Source organism: Zophobas morio, unplaced genomic scaffold (assembly GCF_036711695.1).
Source record: "Zophobas morio isolate AGI-343-1 ecotype UQ-CSIRO unplaced genomic scaffold, CSIRO_AGI_Zmor_V1 ptg000002l, whole genome shotgun sequence".
NCBI classification, from domain to species: Eukaryota; Metazoa; Arthropoda; class Insecta; order Coleoptera; family Tenebrionidae; genus Zophobas; species Zophobas morio.
Genome location: NW_026972107.1, coordinates 13,854,764 through 13,879,348, shown reverse-complemented (window position 1 = coordinate 13,879,348; position 24,585 = coordinate 13,854,764). Strand labels below are relative to the sequence as shown.

The 24,585-nt window shown below is 31.4% G+C and overlaps 2 protein-coding genes across 3 annotated transcripts in view; one reads left to right on the top strand and one right to left on the bottom strand.

Moving 5' to 3' along the window:
• Positions 1-24,585, bottom strand: part of LOC135128327 (visual system homeobox 2-like) — a 129,478-nt gene that overhangs the window by 6,215 nt on the left and 98,678 nt on the right. The window contains exon 5 of the mRNA XM_064055240.1: positions 5,579-5,753. Coding sequence (XP_063911310.1) covers positions 5,579-5,753 — 175 coding nt within the window. The remainder of the gene's footprint in view (positions 1-5,578; positions 5,754-24,585) is intronic.
• On the top strand, positions 20,620-21,646 carry LOC135128339 (keratin-associated protein 5-4-like). Of its 2 annotated transcripts, none has more exons than XM_064055251.1 (2): positions 20,620-20,727; positions 20,790-21,646. In XM_064055251.1, exon 2 carries the CDS (start codon positions 20,793-20,795, stop codon positions 21,498-21,500), a length of 708 nt encoding a protein of 235 aa, XP_063911321.1. In that variant the 5' UTR covers positions 20,620-20,727; positions 20,790-20,792; the 3' UTR covers positions 21,501-21,646. The 2 variants fall into 2 exon arrangements, with proteins under 2 accessions (XP_063911321.1, XP_063911329.1); XM_064055259.1 differs by having other exon boundaries at positions 20,638-20,727; positions 20,793-21,646.

Genomic DNA, 24,585 nt, shown 5'->3' with positions numbered 1-24,585 from the left:
CACTCCTCACTGAAGAAAAAAAGAAATTGTGAAAAAAGAAACTCAACCAGTGGAACTCAAACATAAATACGAGAAACTTTATCTGCTAATACAACCAAAAATGAAGAGGAAAAATTTAAGTTCGATGTAATTCATTTTTGGAAAAATACTGTAAATGGACCATTCCAGACAAAAGCACTCTCAGGAAAACAACTGCAGATTCAAATTTATTAGTTGTTACTTTATTTGCAAACTTTGTGTTAGACTCTTATTTAATTGCTGTCAAAGAGTTAGAAAAGCGAATAATGTAGTTTTGTCCAAGAAAGTTTAACCAACATATTTTTACCCAATGCTACACCATTTAAAAAAATCGTAGTAATGCTTTCTGATGCTGCGTCATATATGGCCAAAGCTGGAACCCACTTAAAGTATTTTATCCAAATTTGATTCATTGCACTTGTCTCGCCCATGGTGTAAACAGAATAGCGGAGGAAGTACGAAATCAATTTGATTGGTAAATTAATTAATTAATTAATAATATGAAAAAGGTTTTTGTTAAGGCTCCTTTAAGAGCACAAGTATATAAAGATACACTACCAGATGTACCATCAAGTCAAAATTTGATGATAGTTCAGCTGCAGCAATCAAGGAAGTTAAAAAGATTTTAAATAGTTCTAAATTAAATCAGGACTTAAGTTTCATAAACAACAACTAAGAATTAATTGGTGTAACATTAACAAAATTAGAAAAACAAAAAGTACCCTTAAATGAATCCGTACAGCTAATAGAAAATAAAAAATATATATCAATAAAGCACAAGGTTTTATCGCTCAAACAGTCTAAAAAAAACTAGACGATGTCCTTAGTAAAAATCTGGGTTTTACTAGACTAACTAATTTGGCAAAAGTTTTAGATGCACAGTTTTCAGATGAGGTAAATATATCCTTTCAAATTGTGTCGTCTCTTAAATATGCCTCATCTGTCGATGTAGAGCGTAGTTTTTCAGTGAATAAATATATTTTAAATGATCGAAGACATTCATTTAAAATGGAAAATCGAGAAAAGCATATTATAATAAATGTAAATAATAATATTTTTCAAGAGAGTAACTAATTAGTCAAAAAATAGCTAGTTAATAGAGTAATAGAATACACTGACATAGTTAGTTTTAATTTGTAAATGTGTAGTTTAAATCCAAAGATGTATATCATCTAAGTTATAGGAAGTTTGTAAGAAATGATAGAAATAAAATATTAATGTATAAAAAAAAGTCATTTTTCTTGCATATTTTAGCAATTTTTTGCATATAATGCCAGATTTCTCTGCATATATATGCGCATATTTACATGTTTTTTTTTGCATATAATGCCGAGCTTTATTAATAACATCGCCACTAGGCCAACGTTGATGGATAGACGGATATAGGAAAGTGACATTTTTACATTACATATTTCTCTTTTAGTGTTGAATTCGGATAAGATTCGTTTCACTCGGGAGGGAAGTTGAAACCTGCGTTTTCGTATTCTACGACTCTTGACCATGATAGACAAAATTGAATGCGCAACATGTTGTGTTTTACTACGACCATTCGTGTACTTGCTAAGGTAAGACTGATTTTGGCAAATGTGATACCTTCTAAGAAAAGAGAGGGTGGGTAGGCGGGGCTAGTACCTTCTTAGACAAGACTGATTTTGGCAAATGACATACTTTCCAAGAAAATACAGGGCGGGTGGGCGGGGCTAGTACTTGCTAAGGTAATACTGATTTTGGCAAATGACATACTTCCTAAGAAAATAGCGGGTGGGTGGGCGGGGTTAGTATTTCATAAGATAAATCCGCGGCTAATACTCTATAAAACTAAAATAATCCATGTTTTTCATTTTTTTTTAAATAATTTCTAAAGTTTCGTTTCGAATATTAGCTTAATTCAAAAGAGATATCGCAAAAGTATTTCAATCTCGAAATATGTATGTGAAGAATTCTCTAGTGATTAGCTCTCTTTCCCTCTCAAATAAAGCCATTTGAAACGGTTTACATTTTTTTTTTTTGGAAAATTTTTGAAATTTTTTGAACATTTTCCTAGCATTTCTCAGTTATTTGGAGACAAATCGTCAAAAATATTTTGAATTCGTAATCTGCGAAAAATTGTCTATAAGCCAACTACTTTCCTCTTTTAAATGTCTCAAACAAAAAATTTTTGGAAATTACGAAACATTTTTCTCATTTTTCTCACCTATTTAAAAAGATATTGCAAAAAGGACTTGAGATTTGTAGATATTGCAAAAATGACTTCGAATTCGTAATATGCGGTTAACACTCTAGAGGCTACGAAGTTTGAGATCTTATTTTTTTTTTTTGGAAAATGGCAAAAAAATTTCAAACTCGAAACATTTTTTGTTGTTTTGTTTTATTTTTAAGATGTTTAACTTGTATTTCTGAGTTATTTGGAAAATATATTCTCATTTATTTAGTCAGAGATATATTGCTGGTACTTGTTAAAACAATCCTGTCTTTGGCAAATAATATACCTACACTACAAGAAAATAGAGAGCGGGTGGGTGGGACTAGTACTTGCTAAGATAAAACTGGCAAATGACATACTCTTTAAGACAATAGAGAGTGGGTGGGCGGGGCTAGTATTTCATAAGATAAATATAATACCTTCTCTAAAAAACTAGAAACTCAACGTTTTTCAATTTTTTTTGCAATTTTTGGAAAGATTCGTCTCGGATAATGGCTTAATTGAAAAGAGATATCGCCAAAAGGGTTACAATCTCGACATATATGAAATGGTTAACTCTCTTTTCCTTTCAAATAAAGCCATTTGGAACGGTTTCACATTTTTTTTCGGAAATTTTGGACATTTTTGGAACATTTTCCTCGCATTTATCAGTCATTCGAAGACCAACAATTTTCCGTTTCCGTTAGATCCACTTTTAAATGTTTCGAACAAAAAATTTTTGAAAATTACGAAAAATTGTTCTCACTTTTCTCCCTTATTTAAAAAGATATAAAAAAAGGACTTCGGATTTCTAATATGCGGTTAACACACTAGAAGCTAAGAAATTTGAGATTCATTTTTTTTTTTGGAAAATGGCAAAAAAAATTTCAAACGCGACATGTGTGAAGAATTGCAGATGCTAGGGAAAAAGCCTTTTTTTCTAGGAAGAGTTTTGATGTGTTAAATACACCAAGCCCTCCTACAACTTTCTTTTCGAGTTCTCTTACTGTATCAATTAGTTCGTGTTAGGTTTTCGTAAACTGAAGTTCAAAAATGTAAAAGTGTTTGAAAAATTGTTTTTCATCTAGTATTTTGTGACATTTTTATAAATATCTAAAGGCAAATGGTTTTTAAAGGACAATTTAAAGAAATGGATGAAAAACAAACACGGTTTTCAAATAGAAAACGGTGAATTGTTGTGTAAAACCTATGGGAAAATTGTAAGTATAAATTATTATTAATGTTGCACAATTCAAATAGGAAAATTAGTTGTGAAATGAATTCCATAAATTCACATAATTATATATCAATTTTTGAAAAATAAATAAATAAAAGTAGTTCTTCAACATGAGAATATTGACATTTACAAAACAAATCTTACTAAAGGTACCGGGCAAACTTGAATTTTCTCATTTCATAGTGAAGACCATAAGAAAAATGTTTACTATGAATTATGTACTGCATTTGTTGTGGCAAATATACCGTTGGAGTTACCAACATTTACATAGTACTTTTGTAGATGATTAATAGGGTTACAACAGATACTGTGGTTTACGATATTTGGATAGCAGTAGATGAAGCTACAAACTCTAATGGGCAATACGTTACAAACATTGTAGTGGAAAAATTATTTATACCGGGTGTCTGGAAAATGGCGGATTAACTCTCCGTTACGCTTTCAACAATCAACTGGTGAGTCTGGGAAAAATAGTAAAAAAAAAATCTTTTTCACAAATTGATGGAGTTATAATGATTTTAAAATTGGTTCTTTTGTGTTGTTTTTGTAATAATTTGATTAAATTCCATTTGACAACAATGTTAGCCTGATATAAAGCGAAGGTACAAATTAGCAAAAACGAGTAAGCAGTTAAAAATGTTTGACGGTTCAAAAGTTGTCAGTTTTCAAAATCTAACGTTTAAAATGTTCGCAGTTAATTTTAGGTCCCCTGGTGTTTCATTTTCGGATAAATTTAAAGGAAGCTGGTGTTTTATTTTTTACGAATCTGAAAAAGTCTTGAGTGCTATAGTGTGGTGCCCATGGTGTATTATTTTGGGAGCCCATGTAGATTTTTTTTTTTTAATTATTTAAAAGATTTTTGGGTGACTTTGGTGTTCTATTTTTGGAAAATTCTGACCTGACCTGGTTTTGAGTTAATTTTGGGACCCCGTTTTTTTTTTTGAAAAATTTGAAACAAGCTTGAGGTCCTAGGTATATCCGTTTGGAAAGAATTTGAAAGTGCTTTGGAGCCTCTAGTGTCTTTTCTGATAATAATTTAATTAAATTTCTTAGAGGATACATCATTTGCTAAAATCAGCCTTATCTTAGCAGGTACTAGCCCCGCCCACCCACCCTCTCTATTCTTAGAGGGTATTTCATTTGCAAAATCACTCTTATCACATTTACTGTCACTGAAAATATTAAAAAAAAAGAAAACAATAATGTAACAGTCGCGTTATGTAGTTCTATTAATTATTAAAAAAATCCATATTTCTCGGGTCGATTTAAATTTACTACGATTTGCATTAGTGTTCAAATTGCATCTTAGTAACGTCAATCAGATTGATTACATTTACTAATGCAAGGTTGCAAAGTTGTATTAACATTATTGCACAATTAGGACAAATTTGTAACTTTCTTATGTGGTACCTAAGGTAAAGTAATCTGATGTAAGCCGCACTTAAATTTGGTCTATGACCCAATTTCGGAAATTATAATGTTAATTCAAATATAATACAGGTATATTACGCCCAACGGGAATCAAATACGAAAAACTAAATGTTGCAAACATCTGGAAATATTTTATCCCAACTTAATTCATGTAACACGCCTTAAGTTTAGCAGCTCATTTGAGGATCCAAGGCTTCCGGGAAGCCTTACCGGATTGGCCATTGAGTCCAGAACCTGTTCTGACAAGATGGGGTTCATGGATTGAAATGGCAATATATTATTGCGATCATTTTGAGGACAAAAAAAAAGTTCGTTTATTCCTATTCATAATTTTGTTGTGTAACTCTAAATTAAATGAAACATTTTAGGTTATTAATACTATTTCCAACAAAAGCATCTCAAAGAAATTTGGCTTATATAAAAACCCATTTTACCATCTTAAAAACAAGTATAATTAGATTAGAGACCATTGGGCTGACCGACCTATTTTGGCTTTTTTTTAGCCTGATCCGCTCTTTATCAGTGATAATAATAGTTTTAATATACAAGTTGCTAAGTAACAAGTTTTTACGGGAATTTATATCTGCAATAACAGGTTATGGTTTAAACTAAATAAAATATTCGTTGAAATAATTGCACGCAAAGTAACAGTTCTTATATCTCAAAAGCAGCTACTAAAAGTGTTTGAGTAAAAGACATACAGTCATTACCTAGCAGCCAGGGAGCGACGCATTCGTTTTCTTTGGCGCTTTTTAGAATGGTTTCAGGTAAAGGTAGCGAATGCCGAACCATGGCCCCGTACAGTCCATATTCGGCCATAATGGTACTTCTGCCCCAGCACTTTTCGGTTTTCCTCCATTTCGCCCTCCTGTTCTGAAACCACACCTGAAAGTAAACGCAGAATTCTAGATTTCAGCGTAACATAATTCGGCGAACGGAGGCAAACAATGAATATCGACAGGAAGTGGGAGAAATCAAATATCCTGATCGGATCCCGACTAATCCCACATTGATTCCTCAGCAATGCGGCTGTAATGAGCTGTTAGCGATCGAATCAATCACTTTCCGTTGAGGATTCTTCGGTGAATAATATTCGGACTAAGACCTCCGCTTTTTCGAGCAAATTAATTTAATGATTTAATAGCGAATGGAAGAAAAGGTTAAGAATAACGCCGTCGCCTAATTTTCTTTTCAGCCGTCTACTCGTTAAATAACTCAACGCCTAAGTCGATGTACTTAACGAACTAAATTATCAATTATGACGTTACGTAATTGAAGTAGAACACGAAGTTCGAAGACAAAAGTGTAGGTGTGTGAGAGTTAATCGACTATAATTGCAGGTGACATACATTGGTTAGACAGTATATTACTCAACTATACCTATTCTATGTATCGAGTGCTAATTTGATTCACTTTTAACGCATTCATTGACAAATGGTTTTCTAATACAACGTTTGTACTTTTGTTCTGGAGGAGCTTACAAAGATAAATGTCAATTAACAATTAATATAATGCATATAACAATATACATAACCAGATGAACAAATATACTTGGATGAAGCGAATAAAAATTAATAATAATAATAATACGTTTATTAATGCCAACATTACGTGCATGTTTTGCACACATCAGGACGTCACAGGAAACAGGTACAAAAATAACAACAATAACAACTCATACGCGGTAAAAAAAAACTTTACACCAAATTTATTATTCAACAATTCATTTACAGTATAATATATTTTGCCTATTACTTGGTAGATACCTCTTTTTAATTTTATTTAGTTCAAATGATTTTCTTCGATCTGGAAGATGATTAAAATATTCAAATTCCTAAATAATTCGGCTCATTCAGCGATTTTTTTAGCGTATAAAAACAAGTCTCCCATTTCCGTCTGTCCATCGTCTATTGGTTTGTCGTCTCTGTTGTCTTTGTCTATATCTATCAAACAGATAATTTCTGATACTACTGGACTGATTACTGTCCAAATTTTATATGCATTTTATGGATATCATGTAGATAGTAAAACGCTAACTCCTGACATACTTCTGTACTTGTGGTTTATGAATCCGTCTTGGTATTTACCCTATGCATCCAAATTTACACAAAAAAATTGAAATTTTATAACAATGTTTTACTATTTAACTTAAAGAAACTCAAAATCCGAATGGTCTGAAATCTTGCAATCGTTTTTAGGTTCTCATAAGCCTAGTGAACCGTGAATCAACTTGATACGATCATCGCAAAATTTTGCTGAATAAATTCTGTCTAAAATATTATGCAAAATATTGTAATTACTAAACTTCAAATACAGATTAACGTAATGTTTTATATTGAATTTATTGCTGAGTTACCCATACGTTTGAATTCGTTTTCCAGGTATTATGTTCTGAGCGTAAACTAAGAAAGTATTATAATTGAGTCAATCGGACGACTGGCTGCTTTCATGTTTCCTCGATGTTCTATGACTTCTAGAGTACGAAAAAATATGTCTCCCGTTTCCGTTTGTCTGTCTGTTTGTCTGCCGTCTATCCAGATTTTTGTTCGGCAAATTGTCTTCAAAACTACCGGATTTTACAATTTAGTAGAATAATTCTAGTGAAATGACCTATAATCAATTTTTTTTTTGGTTAATTGAGAAGAATAGGAACAAACTTTTTTCTGAAAGTGCCATTGGTACGGAAGAAACTGTTAACATGAAGACAACAGTTTAAGCATCTGAAGCCTTTTTTATAATAACTTTTTAGCTAAGTGACAGAAACTGAATAAAATTTTCTCAATTTTTTTTGAAAATGCTGCAGGTATTACTATGCAGAAAATTTTTGATTGAATAAAAATATAAAGTCCCTTTGCTAGCACTTACTCAAAAAACCTGGAAAACGGGAATAAAATGTGTAGTCATAAATTTCCAACAATTTCCAAAAATTATTTTTAAAAATGCTATAGGTAGCTCAGTTCGTACGAAAGATAGTGGTAATATGTAGAGAATTCTTGTCAAATTAAGAATTTGAACTGGTTCGTCAGTACTTAATCAAATAACCAAGAGATTTAGAACAAATTTCTAGAAAATGTTCCAAAATTTTACAAAATTTCGAAAATGGGAACAATGATTTTCGCAGTTTATCAATGCATTTATTTTTTTTTAATTTGTAGAGGTTAACATAAAAAATAAAATTTTGCTCAAATAAGATTTATAATTTTTCGAAGAAATTAGTTTTGCTGGAGTGTACTTCAGGGCAAGAGATCCAAATAACCTTAGACCAGAATTTACTTTACTTTAATTTTTACTTTCCTAGAGTACGAAGAAATAGGTCTCCCGTTTCCGTCTGTCTGTCTGTTTGTCTGTTTGTCTGTCTGTCTGTCTGTTTGTCTGTCTGTCTGTCTGTCTGTCTGTCCGTCTGTCTGTCCGTCTGTCTGCCCGTCTGCCGTCCCGATTATTATTAGACAGATAATTTCCGAAAGTACTGGGCAGATTGTTGTCAAAAGAAATATCATGTAGATGGTAAAATGGTAACCAAAGTTTGTCTAATCATACCCACCAATAATAAGATAACATAGTTCTACACATGTATAGTTTATGACTCTGTGTTGAGTTTTTACCCGAAACGTTCAGATTTTTGGAAAAAAAAATCAAAATAATAAAACATTTTGCAATTTAATTTTCAATCTGTCAAACCGAATGCTTTGAAATTCTGCAGATAAAGTTGTGAAGAGCACAATAAATTTTTAGTCAAAATATATTTGGTTATCCTCTCCAAAAAATTGATGACGTCAGCGCAAAATTTTGCAGTAATTAAAATATGATGAGTTTATACTTGTGATTTATCACTGCATTAATATTTTTTACATTTGGTTATACAGGGTGTTTAAAAAAAATAAATGACTAAGTCATTGTATTTTATTGATTAAATCAAAAATTGCAAAACTCAATACTTTGAAATTTTGCAGACGTTTTAAAGTTATTGTAAGCATTGTAAATTGTTAATCAAAATATATCTCTTTATTCCCCCCAAAAAATTCATGACGTCATCTCAAAATTTTGTAGAATAAAATTTATTAAATCAGGAACGACTCACTCCATTTTCCTGGAAAATTTTGGGAAAACACTACTGTTATTTTTAGTATTACATTGCACCAATCTAAGTTGATATACGTGTCTTTGCAAAAATGTTGATGACGTCTTCACAAAATTGTGTAACGAGAAACTCAACTCGAAAATGCTGGATATGTTTCATTGTATGTACTTCAGGAGTGAGGGAAGTTTTGTCGAAACAATTTTCGACCAATTTTTGTAGATGTATTAGGAATATTATATAGATGGTAAAACGCTAACCAAAATTTGGATATTCATCTCCATCATGAATTTGATGACATCATCTCAAAAGATTTTATATTAAAATTATTTAAATGTTACACAATAATATATTCCTACACTTGTAGTGTATGAATTTGCTTTGAGTTTTTTTCGCAAACAAATCCATATCGTATATGATCATCTTTTACACTAATATAAGCGGCAGAAGATCTGATTGGGTGGATTCTTTTTTAACTAAAATTGTGCCTGTTATTATCTATTTTTTTTTTTGTATTAAGAAAATCTCGTTTTCTATTTAATTACAAAACGCTAAGAAATATTTTTTGCATTTAAAAAATTAGGCCAGTTATCGAAAAACAGAAGCAATAGTAAATTATGATCCTCGACTATTTCCGCTTCCTGTTCTGAGTTAATGGTTTCTTCGAATAATGCGCCTGTATCAATGCAAAATGGAGCCCTCGATAGCAAAGAAGCTGTATTCCACTCCATTCTTTGATGTTTCGATAGATATGGTTGTTGTGATTGACATTTTATTTAGAATTACTTATACAAAATGATTAAAAAAAATATATGAATTAGGTAATTTATTTTAGTCCTTGTTAGAATGTTGATGATGTCATCAGAAACGTCATAAAAATACTACATTTACAATAAGTTTTTAGTCTAAAATAGGATAATGACAGTAGATTTTTGTAGTCAGTGTATTTGTGGAAGTCTACATTATTGATGTATATTATAGTTTTTTTACTAAGAAATCCAATCTAGTAAATAAATCGAAGGAAAATTAAATATTTTTAGGGTTTTAAATACGTGTATTCCTAAAATCCTCGCAATAGTTATGTTCTCCTAGAGTTCCCGCTGCTCTTCGTTGCGCGTTCGATTTGTTAGTTTACTCAGTTCGTTTGAATCTGAGTGTTAATTTGAAAAAAATATAGACCATCCACAAAAATAGTGGATTCTTTCTTTCTTTCACTATTTTCCTGGATAGCCTACCGTAGCGTTAGAAGTGAAAGGTTATTTATAGATATTGTGGATAACAAAAGCTCCAAGTTGGGGCCTTGAGGTACCCATCCGAATAAATTTTTAACAAAGTAACAAAATGAATTGAGAAACCGTAACTGTATTTAGATAAATTTTTGTTAGTACGTTAATTTTAAAGCCAAACTGACTTGGATTAAAAACTATATTTTTGTCGAAAAGGTAACAATGTGATCATATGTTTTTGAATATTTTTGAAAAATTGGTAGGAATGATATTGGCTAGTTGGTTACCTTTTCGACGCTCTCTTTTTAGTATATAGAGACAATAAAATCTTCTTTGAGAATGTCTGGATAATGATGAGATATTTTATACATTTTATTATTTTCACGTTCAAACCGAATATGTCGCCATTATTCAGAGCCTTCAAATTGTTTATTACATTCCTTATATTCAGTGAAAAGGAGAACTGATTAGCTCTAGTGGCTATTTAACTACGAGGCGGTGTTATTGTTCCTTGAAAATAGTTTAACGATGTTCAAGAAAATTTATCGTCATTATAAAATCCTGAAATACCATATTTGAAAAATTGTTTGTTTTACATTTTTCGCGACAGCAGCGAATGTCCTTTTTTTAAATTTTGGAATTATATTACACTGAATCTGGATTGGCATGGTGGTAATCTGTACATAGCACGTCCATAGAACCTAACATGGTTGTAATGCTCTTTTTTATTAAGCTTAAAGTCTAACTAACAATAAGCTCATAAACCTAAACATGTTCATACTACCCAAAGCGTTTATTACTCATAAGAGTCGATGGAATCACACCTCGGGTTGTTATTCGTGTGGTTTCTAATTTTATTTTCTCGAGGTATAATATGCAATAAATTAACACTGTCAGTTATAGCATCTCTTAATCGAAGTGTGCCCAAGTTGTAAAACAAAAATATTAAACGAATTATCAAGTTAAATGTAGGTGTAGTGAACGGCGGCAGTCTGCACGAGTTGGGCGCCGAACGCTTCTATACAACAAGTTAATTTCTAATTTAATTTGTTAATTAATTCTGTAACGTAGCGCGGCGGGGGCTAATCGGTTTCATTGTGTTCGGAATTACACATTTTCGAGTCTCCCGATTTATCTTCACTGCTACTGCTGTTTAGAATCTGCACCCACCCCTTTTACCCTCTGTTATTGACATTTATTTCATTGTCGTCGGATTTTGTTGTCTGCCTCTAATTATAATTCTATTCATGTTTTGTTTTCGATTAATTATTTAAGGTATTAGTGGAAATTAAATAATTTGCTGATACGCCTAACGCTTTGTTTTAGCCTACAATTCCGACGCATTTTGCACGATCCTACCGGCAATTTCGACGAACGTCAAACACACTGTTCTCCATTGTCATTGGAAAATTGAAAATTGGGAAACACCCACAATAAAATTGTTTTCTGTCTGCACAATGTGCCTTGCATCGGTCACTGTAATCATACGAAAATTTGTTCGTACGTTTCAATTAATGTTTTATGGTTTTGGTGACCTATTGGTTTGAAAAAGTTTTTGTAATTGCGGGATGTCTGAAATTTAAATAAACATTCACTCGCTCTTTTGCTTCGAATTATATTTTGGATAATCGTCTTAATTGAATTGTGTGAAGATTATTATTATTAATTAAAAAAATATTGCTCTTTTCAGTATGTCATCATTGTTATGCTTTAATATCACTTAATTTAGTATTTTTGAATACTTTTCTGAAATGTGTAGACAGAAAAATGACAATAAATAAACTAATCATGTTTTGTTAATCGAGAAAAAAGTAATAAAGTGGGTTGAATAATTAACGAAGACACCACTCTAATTTAAAGACCTAAAAATAGGGAGCATATTTAATAAAAATTAATTTTTCGCTACATAAAGAAGAAATTCCTACAGCTGCTTTTAGAAGTAGAGTTTCCGTCTTGTCGAGGTCTAAAATTATTCATTTTCGTGGATTTCTTTTATGTATGAGTCAGAAATACCTACATAATGTAAAAAGACTACATAGCAACATGTCTAACCATCATAGCTTTCAACGGTTGCATGTTTTGTTCAGATTTTTAAACATCCCTTGTTCACTGATCATTAGCTTAATTATAGAGGCGATTTCGTGTGTCCTAGAATACGAATAATTATAGTACAACTTTAATATTCGCAAGTGTTTTAAAAGCAAATCTGATAAAATCTGGGAGCATTGTCAACTCATTTAAATGTAACATCAGAATTTTAATAGAATTCAAAGTGGAAAGTGAACGACTTGGAAATACAAGAAAATTTTTACGAAGTAGTGTTTAGACCGCACTGAACAGGCTCACAGCACATGTGTTAAATTTGATTCCCAAAAAATTGTAAATTGTAGACCATTTATAAGGGAATGTAAGAAAGTAAACGAAAATTAAGCTATTTTTTAAATCCGTAGTCGTAGAAAAATTTTTCATATAAAACGAGCAAAATTCCAGTAAAAATTATATTTCTTGACGACTTAAACATTAATTTTAATGAGTTTAATGAGTAAAGAAAGTGCGCCAAGGAAAAATTAGTTTCTTAAAATTCAAAATTACGGTATTAAAAGTTTGCAGCTTTTATTTTATGTTACAATAAACTCTTCGTTGTTGATAATACACTTTTTTCAAAATTTCATTAAATAATAGGGTGGCTTTGTTTCATAAGACTTTTATAAAACCGTTTCCGTCTGTCTGTCCGTCGTCTGTGTCAACTTTTATTACACAGGTAATCTTCAAAATCAGCGGAGGATCTATTGTAACATTTATCTAATCATTCCTACTAGCAATGGGATGACGTCATCTCTAAAATTCACAGTAGTATATATTATTTAAGTTTTATAAAATAAAACATTTCTGTAGTTGTGACTTATGAATCCGTGTTGAGTTTTTACCCCATACATCCAGACTTTTGAAAAAAAAGTACAACATTTTGCGATTTAACTTTGAAAGTACTAAATTCAGTGCTCCGAAATCTTGCAAACTTTTTAAGGTTATCGTATGGTAAATCGTTCCACAATTTTTTCGTTTATGCTCTCCCTCCCTAAAGAATTAACACGTCATTTTACAATTTTGCCAAATAAATGTTTTTTAAAATTATACAGAGTAACATACTCCTGTACGTATGATTTATAAATTCGTGTTGAGTTTTTACTCTAGATATCCAATTTATCTTTGAAGTTGCAAAACAGAATGGTGTAGAGTTTTGCAGATGTTTTAAGGTTATCGGAACCATGATAAATCGTTAATAAAAATTTGTCCATTTAAGTGGGATTTATAAACTTGCTGTTCACGTTGAAGTTCTCGTTTCGAAAACTGGAGGATTTAAGTTAATTACTACAAAAATTTACTAGTTTAGACATGTTTTAAGTTTCTTGTTGTCGAAACAAGTCTACGGATATTAAGAAAAAAAGGGAAAATGTAGCCCTGTCCACCCACCCTATCTGATTTGTGATGATTTTTTTTATCCTCGAGAGCCAAAAGAGTTGCAAAATCCTTATTATTTCTCTACAAGAAATTACCATGTAACATATGTTTTTGAGTATCGTGTTATTCAAAGAATGTATATTAAGAAAAAATTAAAACCAAAAAAATTCATATTTTGATATTTTCTCAAAAAAAAATTATCTTTTTAAATGTGTTTTAAGTTTCTGAAAAAAAAAATTATAACAATTGAGACTGGGTGGGTGGGCGGGGTTTATATTTTTCCTTTTTTTCTTATTATACATAGCATTATTTGAATAACACGGTACTCAAATTTTAATTTTTTGTAAAGGAATAAGTATTTTGCAATTAAGCTCCGCCCACCTTCGTTCACGCCGAATAAAAAAAATCGTTACAATTGAGATAGGGCGGGTGGGTGGGCTTACATTTTGCCCTTTTGTTTTAATATGTGTGGACTTCTTTTCACAACATGAAACTGAAAACATGCTTAAAATGGAAAACTTGTATAAGAAATATTTATTTTGTAAATAGGCTTTGCCTCATAATTGCAAAAGCCATATTTCTTTGCAATAATGTACCATTCTAATCATGTTCTAAGTTTTTTTGTTGTGAAAAGATGGCTATGTATATTAAGAAAAAAAAAAGGCAAAATATAAGCCCCGCCTACCCACCCTATCTCAATTCGGATGATTTTTTTTATTCGTCATATCCCGAGGTGTGGAGCTTAATTGTAAAATCCTTATTTTTTCATGAGAAAATACCATGTGAAATATGTTCGTAAGTAATCGTGTTATACAAAGAAAACTAAATTTGTTAATTAAAAAAGAAAACCAAAAGAGAAGCCCCACCCATCCGTCTCGATCTCAATCCTGATGAATTTTTCATTCGTTGTCAGACCGAGGGGCGGAGCGTAATTGCAAAATAGATACTTTCCTACAAAAATTATACCATTTTAAACATATTTTACTTTTCTTGTTGTGAAAAGAAGACTACACATATTAAGAAAAAATGACAAAATGTAAGCCTTTGTAGTTATAATACCTAACACGAATAGCCATAAATCATCCACAATAATTAAAATTTTATTTTATTTTAACACAAATGTTGTTATCTGAATGTGCTAATAGTCGATTTTTTTTTTAAGTATAAACATAAACAGTCGAAATTAAGCATTGAGAGTACATTTTTCCTGTTGGTTATCTGCTTTAAAAATACCCCTTTGGAATTTGCTCCCCCGCGGAACAAGAGCTTCCGAATTGGTATTTGCGCCGCTGATTTATACTTTTTATAAGTTATCACAAAACAAAAACAGCAAAATTAAATTTTTAATTTAAAATTTTCTGACTCTAGTTTTTTATTTTGGACCTAAAAATGAAAACATTAATTAATTTACCGTCTTAAATATTAACATCATGAAATAATAGCATTATTAACAAAAAATCGAGGCATGTTTGTGTAGGTATTGCGATTATCACGTGGCTGTAGATGAAACAGAAAACAGATGAACATAAATCAATTAATTATTATTCCACAATTCATTAATGTCGCATGTTCATATTAGTTATTTATTAAAATTCAATTTAAATGTTATGATAATAGAATAATTACAACCTTGATTTTGTATTAAAAGTTATTATTTAATTTTTGTATTAAAGTTTTAAGAACATAAAACTCTTGTTGTTACTATCCTGAATGTAGTTTTTAATTCCGAATCCAAAAAAGAAAAGTATTTCATCATCAAAAAAAAAGAACGTTCTCACTATGCAACAAAAAAAATTATGTGTAAATTAGACAACCAAGGTTATCAAGGATAATAAAATATAATAAAAAAATCTGATTTTTTTCAGTACAAACTGGTATGAAATGCTTGGAACATATCAATTCTCACGTTGCAGTTAAAATAAAATTGTTTTTGTAGTAATTTCTGAAAAATCTAATATAACTTTTGTTTCAAATGCATGTTCTGTTTATATGTATGTAGATACATAATTTCAAAGCGTTAACAATAAAAATCTCTAATGTGTTAAAACAAACAAGATTACGAAATAAAGTAAGGCATAGACGCATAGATGAAAAAATTGGTAAATTTTAGCTTGGAATTTCTTTCAGAAACAGTAATATGCAAACGTGTACCTGTGTAGACCTTAATTATTATCTAACTAACCTTACGTAAAAACGGTAATTCCAAATACGAATTTAGTTACTTGACGAATGATAGACTTTATTTAAAATTTTTAAAAGTGAAAATTTCAGGGCAACAATAATTTAGAAATTACTGGAAATGTTGCATATTAATCACCACTAAGTAGCGCAAATATTTTCTAATTTGACGGAATTCCCGCCTCTTATCAGTACCGAGATATCAGTAGTGGGAAATAAAAGATTCCTTTGAAATAATAGTTGGAACTCTCGCTATATGCTAACATCTGAATAAATGTTATTAAAAAGAAAATAAATCTTGGTATATCAAGGTGAATAAAATTTTTCCTGACTTGTCCCGTTTGATAATTATTTCCAATTTTTGTAAAATATTATTGAGAAATTTTTAAATAGAAATTAAATTCTGAACTGTCGTTTTCCAAAATTCACTTGCGTTAATTTAAAATCGGAAAATAAAAACAATGTTATCGAATTGTTAGCCTTTCATAAGAAAATCAAATGATTTTCTCTCGGCTAACGTTTCGTTACAAAAAACCTCAATCGTGTTTTCAGCATTTGTGTGCAGATTCTGTATTTTGTAAATGTGCTTTGTATAAAATCAGTGGAATGCCAATGGTTAAATGATAACGGATAACGTATTAATTAATAGTATAATAAACAAAAACAGTAAGTTCACGGTATATCGACCACAAAGTTGGATTCGCTATCCATAAGTTTTCCACTGAATGTATAGCTTATCCTTTATTCACAGTCGTGTGCCGGGGTTGCCTATATAAAAGCAGCGTCTGAAGGATATCATGTAGTTGTCATAAAATTCAGAAACTGAATCCGCAACGATGAAAAAAAGTTAATCTGATCTTATGAAACAAAATACAAAATTTAGTTTTTATTAATTAGTGATCACGAGGTAGAAAGGAATCATTAGAAGGTGTTAAAATTTGAAATAATTTCAGGTGTGACTATATATAATATTTACAACCATCTAAATATTTGCTAAAGCACTAAAAACTAAAACAATAATAACAAATTTAAAATCAAAACGTAGAGACAAACACTCTTGAAACTATTAAGTCCTTTGTTGTGAACAAAAGCGTATTAATATATTTGTGGCAGCGCCATATTTTAGGCAGTTACAAAGTTTTCGGATGAAATTGCGTGGAAAAGAAACACCATAAACATTGTATAAGTGAATGATGATTGAGGGTAATGGTGAAGAGTGGAGCCGACCGAAACCAACGACTCTCTTGCGGAAAATACAGAAATAATCTAATTTATGAAGTTAGGGTAGCCGATATTTCATCCCGATGATATCCAGAGATTCCCACTTTATAATATCTTTCCTTCCTAGTTATTTCTTTCGTGAACTACGCCATAAGTTAACATCTGACGAATGCTGATCCTCTCCGCGAATGACACGAAAATAATTCAATCTTTGAGTCGGAAGGGAAAAAAGCGTTGTGATGAAATACTAAAAGTCTTGTTGGACTTTTGACAAGCCACTTCCTCGCAGGCAGGTGTCATATATTTCCGGCCTGTTAATTGAAAACAGCAAATAAAATTATACAACTATTATGTTATTACGTGTCCAGAAATAATGAAATACGAGGTGCTAATTGGACGTTGTCTCGTTTGTAAGATCCAATATGCCGTACCCGCCCTCCGGATTTTAAACCTTAGTGTTGCCACCACTGACAGCTCATTGTACTAAAATCATCAAGTCATGGTGTAGCTTTTTTCAACGTATACTCGTTCAATAGTCTTCTTTTTCTCGCTTCGACATTCTGCTTAGTAATTTCATCGGCTCGAATATGAATGAATTTTACTTTTATTATGCGATCCTCAAATAAGCGGTTATTTTATTTGGACTGTAACCAACTTCTCTGTGCTGCTTTATGAGCTAACGTAGTCGTTTGTCCATGAATGAAAAATTGAAATAATCAACTATCAAGACCATAATTTCGCTTTATTTCCTCACTTAAGCCTTCAGCTCTTAGAGCTAAATCAAACCCAAGTCAACTCCTACACACAATTTATTTTAAAACGGACACCGATTGTATATTATATTACATATAAATACTAAATTCTAGACAAGACCAGTTGTTAAAAAGATGAACCTTAAAAACTGACAAAAAATACAAAATCTGGGTTGCTGTTATAACACTCCGAATAACTACGTTTTAGTGATTTTTCAGTGACATGTTTTTAAAAGTGGGTGCCAGATATTTATAAAATAGGATAGGAGAGTTTCCCTGTCTGTGAGCTTTCTCCGCGTTTCAGCAGTTAATTAATGCCTACAAACTTTTCAGCGTTGTTGGCTGCTGAAACAACACGATGCAAATTGCAATAAAAACGAATTAAAGTTAATGCGCCATTTATATACAATTCTCCAGTGAACGCTACGACATAACATCTTATTCTGGCGTCTTGAAACACTGCTTTATATGAAAACGACTGAAAAAATTGGCGCTCGCTTTCGAAGAACATTAGCATTTAGTGTTATTGCTCGCCATCTCCGATAATTTCCAGTAGTTATAAAATTAACATGAGAGATAACAGTTTGTGTCAGATTAGTGTTATGATGTATGGTTGTCTTGTTTTATAACATAATGGTTTACTATCATGGCGTGATATTGGTTTACATATTGTTAGCTACTCGTGTAACACAATATTTGCCATCGTGTATACTTCAAAAGCTAAGTGTCTATTAGTAACAGCTACTTCTTCTAACAAGTGTGCTTTTCTCACCGATATCGCTTATATACAAACACGGTGCTATAAAATAATATAATTTAACACCAAATATTTCTTCAGTTAATTGACTCAATTTGTTGTATCAAGTTTCTCAATCGATTTTCGTATTCTGGTATAGGCGTTGTTTTTGTTTGGTTTACTTCTTTAAGTAAATTCTGTTCGTTAAGCGGATATTTTTTTAATCGTTAATGCGATTTTTTTGTTTAAAATTACCTAATCAGTATGAGGTAGGTAATTTTTTCGTCTAATCAGAAAGTTATGTTTTATTATTCAAACAAAAGTATTACATTTAACGCTTCTTTAATACAAAATTTATTGAATCTTACCTAATGAAGTCTAAATACCCTTTATTTGTTAATACGTCTTTTTTCTTTTGGGTTTTTATTTTATTTTCCGAAATTTTTATACCATACCATCAAGGCGTTTTTTTTTTACTTCGGAAAACGTGCTTGCAAAATTTGAAAAAAAGTGATGCCAACTAAATTTCCTCCTACTGGTTTTTGTCGACCAAAATGTGGCCGTCAAAGTGTTTTTTTTTTTTATATTTAAACTTTTTTCCAAAGAAATGGTCACTTTTGACGTTTTTGTGTAAAAAAATATATGTTTATGTTTAACTGAAACAATTTAAATACTATCTACTTGTTACAAGAAAAGTAAATAGATTTTTCTCAGTTTTTTTTAAATTGTATCAAATAATATACTGCTGTACTTGTGGCATATGAATTCGCCTTGATTTTTTGGTATAGGTTTTTCCTAAAAAATAAAAGTTGTATAACAACATTTTATGCATATAAAGGATTCAGTTGCGAGTTCAATCTCCTCATAACCTATTTTTTCTTCCACTGTGACTGGTATTGTCAACATCTTGTTAACTTATATATCGTAAAAAAATTAAAAATCTCTAAAATAAAATTTTATAATTTTTCGAAGGACTGTATTTCAGGGGCGAAGGAACGTTCGACCAGTTTGAAAAAACTATTCCTTTATATTTTCAGTGTTTCATACCTTCAATGTGGCCTGAATAGATCGAAGAATTTGAAAACAAACAATGCATAATTAAGAACTATTTTGATAAACTTGTTAACACGACATGTTTCTTTTACTAGTTCCTTCTAAAATAATACCTGCAATGAGGTCAATCGAGTATGGGTAAATCATTTATATGATAAATTTGTTTTGTAGTTTTTTCCTTGTTATCAATTACGATCTTTAAAATTTTGAGACCTTCCACATTTAAATTAACATTTTATCAATATGAACGGTCCACTTTTGGTGGCAGCAGAAATTATTTAAAAAAAAATAGATTCAAGGGGCAGTAGATATCACAGGATTGCTTGAATAAAATTCCGAACGTAAGTGCTTCAAAAATTGCACTATTTAAAAATTAAGGATATCTTAAAATATCAATTTGTAAATAAAATACTTGAGCACATACACAGTGAAAGACTGTGGTTTTACACACGACCAAATTAAAATTATTTCGTATCGTGTGGTAGTTTATCGGTTGCTAATAATGATGATTCAAGTTTGTTTATGTGGAAATGATGTTATCACTAAATGCGTGCCGTGTGCAAAATTGACAATTCATATTTCCGTGTGAGTTATGTGATCAGGGAATATGCTAATATGAATAATAAATTGATCTGTGTATTATTGTTATTATTATTATTGTAAATAAAGAATTGATCTGGGCATAACTTAATTACAAACAGTTGCTACATTTTTTTACAGTTAAAATTACAGTTAGTAAAGCAAGTAGTTATGACATCTTACAAACACAGCGATTTTCAGCAATACTGCTGAAGTTGACCGAGCATTCTCAAAAATTTGCATAAATAAAGTATAAAATAGGAGTATATATTATAATTTTTTACATTTAACATAAGATTACTCGTAGTTTAATAAATGCATTATTCACTAGCTATGAAAATAAATCAGGATTATTTGCAATTGAGATCAGAATTACGCTAACAATTACTGCATGCAAAAATAACCTATAGTTGCATTTTTGGTTGCAGGACTTTCGTTTCGAGATTTTGCACACCGATTGCACACGGCGTGAAAACTATGTATAAGTACTCGGCAAACGCTCACTACAACACATACAGCGACTAGTAAGCCATCTACAAGGTTGAACCAAAACTACTAGAACTCCACCGCTCCTACAGAGGTAAGTCAATTTTGAATATTTTATCCCTAATAAAAATATATTTAATGAATTTATTACTCTAGAAGATGGACAGCAAAACCCAAAAACAGTGTTCCTGCTGCGAACCAACCTGTGCATGTGCATGCTGCAAAGGACAAAAAGACTCGGACAACTGCTGCTCAAAAGACTGCAAATGTACTTGCTGCAAATCCGGCAGCGGTTGCTGTAAGGATCAAAAGGCATGTCGTTGTGCAGCATCTGGTTGTAAATGTTGCCAAGAAGAGTGTAAAGACGCCGGCTGCTGCAAGAACTCGGGCAACTGCAAGGACTGTAGCTGTTGTAAAAAGTTTGGTTGCTGTAAAGAAGGTGAGGCATGCCGTTGTGCAGCATCTGGTTGTAAATGTTGCCAAGAAGAGTGTAAAGACCCCGAATGCTGCAGGAACTCGGGCAACTGCAAGGATTGTAGCTGTTGTAAAAAGTTTGGTTGTTGTAAAGAAGGTGAAGCATGCCGTTGTCAAGTAGCTGGTTGTAAATGTTGTCAAGAGGAGTGTAAAGAGGATGGCTGCTGCAAGAATTCTGGTAACTGCAAGGATTGTAACTGTTGTAAAAAGTTTGGTTGTTGCAAGGAAGGTAGTTGCAAGAGTGAGGTATGCAAATGTGGGGCTGGAGGGAGTAAATGTTGCAAAGACGGAAAATGTGCCTGTACTAAAGGTTGTTCTCCTGATTGCTGCAAGGGCTCTGGGAACTGCAAAGAATGTGAGTGTTGCAAGAATCGCAAATGTTGCAAACAGTAACAACACACGAGAAGATTAAATAAAACACTTAGTATTAATAAAAAATGTAATAAGTAATTAATGATGTTTAATTAGTTAGGTTATTAGTGTATTTTTCATTGTATTCTTTATAATACTTGGTTTAAATAAAAAGTTCCTACATGCTATTTTTTCGTCTTTTTTTGTATCAGTATGCAGTATCATCGCATAAAAAGAGAATTTTTAGTGTATACAAGAACTAATAAAAAATACGGAATACAGATGAAAGAAAACATTTTGCTATAAATTTTCTGGAGCTTTATTTCTAGGATTAGCCTTTATTTGAACAATAATTTCTCTCTTTGGTATCAGTTAAACAAGATTTTTTTGATTGAAGTGAAATAACTAGCTTAACTTGGCTGACAATTGTGTTTATTGTATTTTTTGCACATGAACTAAATCAGTTATCAAGATATTACTAAATACTTAAAACTATTTCTTAATTGTAATTTAGACATATTTCCTTTTTTTATTGATGATATGAGCAAATAAAGATAAGGTAAACAAAACCCTAATTTTTATTATTGTAAAATTTTAATTTTGAAAACCCTGAGTTCCTGAATAATACTTAACATAATTGAAGTAAAAATAAAATATATTATCTACATCAAATATACAGGGTGCTGAGAAAATGGCGTACCAACTCTATGACACGTTGTTGAGGACTGTTTATTGAACAGAGAAAAATAATTAAAAAAATTCCTGGGCCTAAATGTAGAAAATATAGCCCTTCAAAATGTAACTTTTATTTTCCATATTTCACCATATCCTAATTCACCTTCACTTAGTGTTGGATACACAGTTTTCTTCATTTTATAATACAACAAAAATTTTCTCGAACTTAGACTTGTGAACTTAATAATGTACCATTGAGTTAGTGGGCAATTTTTTCAGCATCCTGTATAGAGCTTTCGGAATATTAAAGATAGAACAAAAGCGTCAACAGAGCTTTACATGTTTCCTCTTATTTATCTGAAGTTTTGTCTTTCTAGATACTGATATAAACTTTTTTAAATCATGTATTGGTAAAGAAAATACAACGAGGACAGAAAATGGCGAACAGAGAATAAAAAAAAAAATTGCGAAAATTCTTTCTCGTGCTTAATAATACGTATTTGACAGTTTTAAGACTATATTGACAAAACTAATCTTAAAAATAACTTTTCAAAGGAATTCATATGAATATCCACTGTGCTTGAAAAAATAAGATGATTCGCTATACAGGATATTGCATAAACAAAAAGAATGCATTTGAACTTCTCTTGCTTCGGAAGTACGGATCTCAAGATATATTATTTATTTTGTCTGTCTGTCTGTCTGTTTGTCTGTCTGTCTGCAATCTGCCGTTTAACGTCTGTGTCGATATTTATTAAGACAGATTGTCACATTTTATATGTATGTTAGGAATATCGTACATCGTGTGTTCTATTGTGGTTTATGAGTCCGCCTTGATTCTTTACCCTAGGTATCCACAAGTTCGCAAAAGCATCCAAATGCATTATCACATTTTATACCAGTATAACAACACAGACGTGTGGTGAACTCCGTATTATCATGATAACAGCTACTTACCCAGAGTAATATTCAGAACGTTTTGCTTGATTGTAGCTTAATTAATAATTTTAATCACCTTCTTGGTTTAATCGTTGTATTTTGTCAATGAACAATCGAAGTTAAGAATGTACTGATAATAATATATTTATTTATATATTTATATTGTGTTTTAACAGTCCACAAATATTTATACTTTAACCTTTGGAGAATCTCATTGCAAATAAATAAAATGTTCAAAATTAATTTTTATTTTTCCCTGTATTTATGCCGGTGTACTTCAAGGGCGAGGGAAGTTCTATACAAATAACTTTAGACCAAATTTTTTAATTAATTTTGACGTATATTATGCAACATTAAATTTGTGTATCCTCAAAATTTAACGAACATTAAATGACATGTTTTTAAAATAATAATGGACAAATAGATTAGCTTTCACCTTAAAATTTTGAACACACTTGAGTGCTGATTTTTTGAAAATAGAAGTATATATTTTGGAACAAAACATGATTTGTCTATCTAACGGAGTACCATATTTTTACCGAAACAGTATTGTATGGCTATGTACTTAACAACTTGCAATGTTTAAAAGAAAAATTCGTTTCGGTGGTGCTTTCAGAGTTCTGGTGGAGCAAGAATGTATTATAAGGCTAACTTTTAAACTCAAATCTACATAAAAAATAAATAAAAAAAAAGGAGGAATACTGTTCGTTTGGCTTTTTGCTAATAGTAACTACATGTTCAGACCACGAAAGATTTGCATTATCAGAAGGCCCAAGTCTCCATAGCAAGTGGATTTAACTAGTTGTTCAAGACCAAAACAGTAATTTTATATGGGGTTATGGTCTTCTATCTCTAAAATGGTACAGTTTTTATATTTTGAGCTGTCATTGTGAAGCTTGATGTTGTCGGAAAACATCATACAGGAGAATTTTAATCCTTGGACAATGTCAGTAGTAGATACAAGAACAGCAGAAGATCCAGAAGCGACGCTTGCGGTACCCCACAGGAAAACTGAATGGCCAATTTTAATTTTAAAAACACAATCGGTAATAAAACCGTCTATCCAGTGAAGAATTTGCCGTGATGTGTGAGCATACTGGGCATACAGTCAAATACTTTGGAAGAGTCCATATAATTACATTTTCAGACTGACCGCTATAAAAATTTTTTGTCCAATCCGAAAGACAACATCAAATGAGAGACTTTCCAGGGATGTAACTGTGCGGTTGTGGAGATTTAACTTGATGGTTTAATGGAAAATTTATCATGTTGTTATACAGGGTGACCCAAATTAAACGAAACAGACCGTAGGTACTGTACTTGATTATGTGAAAAATTCTCGAACAGGTCGATTTTTGGTTCAAGGGGGACGTATAACGTTACTATTTTCGTTGTTTAGTAGTACTTATTAAGATAAGACTGATTTTGGCAAAGGACATATCCTCTGAGAAAATAGGGGGCGGGTGGGCGGGCCTAGTACTTGGTAAGATAAGACTGATTTTGGCAAAGGACA